This window comes from Pagrus major, chromosome 5, assembly GCF_040436345.1.
Source record: "Pagrus major chromosome 5, Pma_NU_1.0".
In the NCBI taxonomy this organism is placed as follows: Eukaryota; Metazoa; Chordata; class Actinopteri; order Spariformes; family Sparidae; genus Pagrus; species Pagrus major.
In genome coordinates this window covers 17,974,577-17,981,034 of record NC_133219.1, presented here as the reverse complement: position 1 = coordinate 17,981,034, position 6,458 = coordinate 17,974,577, and the positions used below count along the sequence as shown (strand labels likewise).

The following is a 6,458-nucleotide window of genomic DNA, read 5'->3' as shown; positions in this document are numbered from 1 at the left end:
AGGTGACTGTCTGTGTCTGGTCTGGTCCCTTAAATAATGACCACTCACTTTCACTTTCATCCTCCCTCCTCCCCCTCCTCCTCCTTCTCCAAGTCACTCCATAACTTTTTTTTAAAATGTCCCTCCCAATGAAAAACCCCCTCTTCTTGTTTATCATTTATCAGCTCTCATTTCAGTTTTCCCAGCACTTCTTGGACGTGCACGGCTTTTCTAAGGTAACAGGAACAGATTGTCGCACTTTGAGTCAGGCCACCTCCCGGTCACAGGAGCACTTCTCTAATCCTTGAACAAACACCAGTTAGTGATTTAACCTTCAGAGAACCACTTATTTGACGTGCACCTCAATATAGAAACATCATTAAGGCATAATGGATTCTTGCACTGTGTAACTTTTTTTTTATACTTTGGATTGCAGAAAAAAAAACCTTTTACAAGATGACATGACCATGACCTTGTTTTTATGGCCCCAGTGGAGCATTTGGGAATATTTTTGGCTTCTACTTTAAGTAATTCTCCAGATAAAACATATGTCCTCTTTACACTCTGGGAGGTACAACATGTGTCCAGTGCTACATTTCTCATATTGCTCTTTTTTTTCCCTTTTTTTTGGATGTCATATGGAAAAGCTATCACGATCTTAAATATTCAACAGTTGAATCAACCAAAGCAAATAACTCATACATTTCAATAGATGAACATGAAGAAGTTTATGTGTTTCACTGTATACAGAACTAAAGTAAAACTGCGTTGTCAGTTCTCAGGAAAATCTGCGGTTCTCCTTTTTCTAGCTGCCAAAACAATTGAACTCACTGTTTTGATTAGTAGGGTATTACGTAAGCAGAATGCTTGAAAAAAATTTTATGTGGCAACACTTAACCGCAAGAGTTCTTTTGAAACCCAAAACATGGCTCCCTTTAATTAGTGATCTTTGCAATAATAAAACATTCCTTCAAACACTCTTTTACTTGATTAATCTAAAGATTGCAGATGGTTTATGTCACCAAAATGTCAATTTCTCCAGGAAGTGGCTTAGTTTATATTCCAACCTTGTCTCCCATAAATTAGATTTTGACAAATGTGTTTTGCAAAAAACATAATCGAAAGAAAGAAAAAAAACTGCCCTTCACCTGTTGTGTGTATTCTCTTCATTTCTGTGACATTTTCTACAGATACAGACATTAAAACTGCAGTGAAACGCTGGTATGATGTCGATATGACTGTCTACAGGTTGTTTTCAGGTTGCTGAGCTGGTGAGGTCGTCTCTTTGTCTCTCTGCAAGCTGATCAGCTGATGAACAGCTGGTCCCTCCTTTTTGCACCTGCAGTGGCAAAGGAAGTGAGGTGACTGTCTGGGTCACTCACCTGGTCACTCAAATAGTGACCACTTACTTTCACTTTCTCCTTCCCTCCCTCCTCCCCCCCTTTTTTTAAATGTCCCTGCCAATTGGAAAAAAACCCTCTTCTTCTCTGCTCTCATTTCAGTTGCCAGCACTTCTCAGACATGCATGGCTCTTCAAAGATAACGGGAATTGTTTGTCACACTTTGAGTCAGGCCACCTCCCGGTCACAGGACCACTCCTCTAATTCTTGAACAAACACCAGCAGTGAGTGTTTTAACCTTCAGAGAACCACTTATTAACGTGTGCAACTCAATATCGAAACCTCATTAAGGCATAATGGATTCTTGCACTGTTTAACTCAATTTTATACTTTGGATTGGATTATACTTTTTGCTGAGGACCGCGCACGTGCCACTGTAAAAATAAGCAACACTCCTAATCCCTAGATGAAGCGCTGCTGCAGCCTCACTTGGCTCATGCGTGAGAAGCGCGACTTTCGCAGCCAGTGTGGCTGCTCCAACTTGTTGACATGGACGCCGAAATTAAAAGAGACATGCAAGGCCACACACACACACGCAACTCACGCATCCAGTGTGTCCAGCCTGTAACTGTTCAATAGTTTATCAGTTTCACAATACGATACGATATCATACAATATGACATGATATGATACGATACGATATGATAAGATATGTATCGAATGGAAGTCAAGGCAGGGTCGTCATTTTTAACATTATGACACCCAAAACTGGAGATGATGATTGCTTTGTCACTTCCATGATGGTATAAAGATTCAAGATTAAGACACTGCACCCTTGGCAGAGAACATGGCAGGAACTTGTTTATGGAAAGATTTTTTTCATACTCAAGATGACACACAATGAGATCAGATGTTATCAGTGTAAATCTACACCCTCAGGGACTTTTTTTTTTGTCAAGTTGTTTGACCAGAAATAAGTCAGATCAAAACCCTGAGCAAGAACAAACACTTGCATTTTTACACAAGGTGCGTGTACTTCCTTTGTTTATTTATCTTAATGTGGAAGATGAGTGAAACTTTTTCTGGAAAAACATTGTTTCCAGTGAAACTGATACCACCAAGTTTCTCTTCCTCACTTATTGCATTAAGGAAGTTCACAGGGGGTTGTGGCCTCCCTGCATTGACATTAAAGGGCCAATATTTAATTTTCTTTTGCTATCAGCTAAACTTATTGCATCACCAGCTGCACTTGTTTAACTATTAGCTCAGTCACACCCTGTAGGTGCCAATGGAGCATTTACAGAGAAAGTTTCGTTTTCTTGTAAATCGCTTGTTGGCTGTGTTCCCTATCTGTCTGCCGCACTTACATTATGGACTTTCCCTGCTTAAGCAATTACAGGAAAAAGAAAGAAGCTGATGGACCTGAATTATTGCCTTAGGAGGAAAACCTGGCAAGAAGCCAGACAGCAGTCCTGGTCCAAGAGTGTTATCCAGCCAAGTGTGTTAGGGGTGAGCATGTTAGTGCATGTCTGCATCCTGAATTGGAAGAGACAAGTTTTACCTTTCCTGATATGCCTGCGAGAACTACAATAATGACTGTGCTGACATGGCAAATGCAAAGATTTGTCTTGTCAAGGTTCAGGTAGATAAATTAGACATGCAGCTAAATTAATTTATTTAGCCAGTTTTCTTGATTAGATTATACTGACACTTGGAATTAAGTTTAAAATGGTGAAGATTTTTTGTCCACTTGCAGGAGTGCAACAAGTAATAAACACATTGACATATCATCTTGTTATTTAGTTAGCAAAATTTACTTATTTCAGTTACGTATGTACACATTCTGCAGACTTGGAACAACGTTATCATTCATTTACAGTTTCTGGTCACCTGGCAAATATGAGTCCGATATTCAACCTCTTTTTAGCTCTGTGTTTGGTTTCCACCAACAGAAAAGATTGTGGTATAACTATTTTCATAATACACAACGAATACCTCTGACTTTGCAGGTCCTTTAAGTACATTTTGTGTTGAGCTGTTAAAGGACTGTAAAAGGTCAGCTAATCAGACTCAAATAAATTATGGGTGGTCTGTGGCCCCATGTGCATTGTGGAAATTCCACAGGATTCTGTTGGATATTAGGAGCCTTGTTCTTTGGCCATTGGGACAGTGAGGTCTCGTCACAAGGTCAAACGACACTGGAAGGACTTCCTGTTCTCAAATGCTCTCACACAGCTTTCAATAGAAGTTTATTCTCATAAATGTTAGCAGTAAATACCAACAGTTACTCATCACTCACAACACTCAACACAGAATCACGTTTTTACACCAAAGTTGGCTCCTGTTAAATGTCATGTATCGTTGTATCATGCACGTTAAAGATATTTTGATTATTGTTTGAAAAACAATGAATTCATTTCCACTACATATAGCAGGGAGGGCTACCTTAAATCTTAACATTAAAAGTAAAGATGATAAAGCAGAAATCAGAGCTCAGTGGGAAAATAAATGATGCCAAGCTCTAGTGATAAAATCAAAAAACGATGCGTAGCAGAGAACAGTTCCTCAAAAAGTGCCTCAATCATTCTATAAGTCTGTATGCATAATCCTTAATGTAATCTCAGTATCTCGTGAATCTGTAAATGTAATTCCTCCAACTTCCCTTAAAGCATGATTATGTAGAAATTAACACTTTGTGTAATTTGTCTGCATCTGCACCCTGTTGTATTTCCTCCATGTGGCCTCTGTTTTCCTGGACTGCAAACAAGGGACAGAGTCTGCGACTCAAAGCAGACGACTGTTGCTGTGCTGGCCAATTCCCAAGTGGGAGAAGTATCACAGGGGAAGAGAGAGCTCAGCACTCTGCTGCTTTAGAAAACATGTGCATGTATAGACTACACCAGCAAGAGAAGTAAACATCTTTCACCATTTTGACATCAGGCAGGAAGGCAAATACAGAAACAGTGATTTGGAGCACAAGTTTCCAAGAGAAAATGAGTGAATTAATCTTTTTATGTGTTTTGTTTGTAGTTAGCGCCTATGTGACAAAATGTTACAGACCTGGGATTTGTATTTATGACAGTGGTGTTGCACTCAAATCACACAAAATGCCAATTTCTATGTAATGTTGCTTTAATTATGCTGGAAAATGTGCTAAAATTATGATTATTCATCAAGTTTAATTTTAGATTTCCTTTTCCACTGCAATTAATGTATTAACTTGTTTATTGGTTTTTTTTTTTTTTTACCTTAGTTTATTGCATTCTTGTTATTTTATTGTACTACCTGTCTTACTGGAGCTTTTTTTTCAAAATTGTGGTGCAGATTTGTTTTCATTGTGTTCCTCCTTTGTAAAGCACTCTGTAACTATGTTTTTAGAGGTGCTATACAATAAAGATTGAATAATTATTATCAGTCATTCTTGAACTAAACATTTTACAAAAATAAAAATTGTAAAAACAAGATTCATGTGTGTTTTACCTTTTCATACATGTTAGAGAAACCCGTGCACAGGATGCAGTCATGTGGTGTGTTTCAGTTTTAATGAAAGGCAGCGACTAAAAGTTAAAAAATGATATCAAACTTTATTTTTAAAATAACTCTGAACAGCAGTTTTGACACACACAAATCATCTCAACACTTTGTACAAGTTTTGACCTAAACAGCACATTGAAAATTCAGAACATTATGATACTAGTCAAACATCATTAATCTTGCAGCGATTAAAACAAACACGTACAGCAGGGTGTCACTGTCACCGTAACTTCCAGGATTTACCCTTTAGGCAAGATAAGGCAAATAATTTTCTCATTTTCATAGTGCATTTCACAAACAGGGATCATCAGAAGGAAAGCGGAAAAGAGAAAAGCGATTACGCTTGTCACCGCAAATGAGAAGAAACACATACAGAGCTGTACAAATCTGATTCACTGGCATGAATACAACATATCATCATAGATAGGATGAAGTGACGATTCCTCAGTGATCCTCTCAAACGGTTTGCCATCTACAGTACAACATCTGAGACTCTGAGCAGAAATTGAAGTGAAGCTGGCTTCTTTCCTCAGCCATCAGTTTCGAGTCGGCCCTTCTTGATCGTCAGCCATCTTTTCTTTACACCTGCAAAAAAAGGAAGTGATGAGCCAGTGCAAGGTTGAAGCATTTAAAGTAAAAATCTTGGACCAAAAGGGTGAAATACAAGATTTGTTTTTATAATGTACCTGATTTATTTCTTTGCCGGCTTTTTTGCCTCCAGAGACTCAATGTGACTTCTCACCCACTGCAGTTTGCTGGGGTGGGAGACACACAGTATTCTTCCAGTCTTTGTAGTGAACCTGAAAAAGCAGATGAGAGACAGAGAAGTGAGAATAGGTTGCAGACTGCAGAGCTAAAAAAAGATTTCACATCCATCCACTTTCGTTTACCTTACTGTTTTGCAAATTGAGATATAGCAAAAATAAAATAAACCAGCGACTGTAACCATTCAGCAAAGGATCTGAAGAAAGAACTTTCTTTTGCTTAAATAATTTTCACTTACACAGTAGCACTTTTGTCACAACCATTCCCAGCCTCCTGGATGATGTAGCCATTAATGCGACTGAGCGGCAGAAACTTGTCAACGGTCGTCAGACAGCAGTCCACCGCAGTCTGACCTGCAGGAAGATGGAAAAACAAATTAATCAGGGAGGGTTAGAACAAAAAAAAATCAGTACACTGGTGGATTTATGTGGAGCCTAAAAAGCTGAATTGCACAGGAGGTGAAAACCTCACCAGCACCTTGCACCTTCACTGAAAGCACAGACATATGAGTCTGTTTAAATGTAAAGTCTGTGTCTTACCTGATGCAAAGCCAACACAGATGACACCCAGTAAGAGCAGAGCTGCAACTCGAGAGGCCATGTCTCCGTTTCTTCGTAGCTGTGAGCTCAGGTTGGCTGCTTCGGTGAGTCTCTTCAGGAGAGTGAAGGTGTTGCTGTGAGGAGGCAAGCTGCAGGTGTATTTATACCTGTGAAAGAGAAAACGAAAGTTCGTTCTGTGCTCATTGACTGGAAATCAGGGAAAGTTGGCATCAGACTCACACGTGCCCGTACTCCGCTCCTTCTTTGTCTTTGATTGCTTGCCAAAATCCTCCTGTGTGTC

The 6,458-nt window shown here is 39.2% G+C and overlaps 1 protein-coding gene across 1 annotated transcript; it reads right to left on the bottom strand.

Annotated features, from left to right (window-relative positions):
• Nucleotides 1–4,883: 4,883 nt before the first annotated feature.
• On the bottom strand, nucleotides 4,884–6,237 carry LOC140996617 (C-C motif chemokine 24-like). Its single transcript, XM_073467054.1, has 4 exons — nucleotides 6,158–6,237; nucleotides 5,857–5,971; nucleotides 5,540–5,653; nucleotides 4,884–5,438 (listed from the first exon to the last, which is right to left on the bottom strand). Exons 1-3 carry the CDS (start codon nucleotides 6,216–6,218, stop codon nucleotides 5,545–5,547), a joined length of 285 nt encoding a protein of 94 aa, XP_073323155.1. The 5' UTR covers nucleotides 6,219–6,237; the 3' UTR covers nucleotides 4,884–5,438; nucleotides 5,540–5,544.
• Nucleotides 6,238–6,458: the final 221 nt, after the last annotated feature.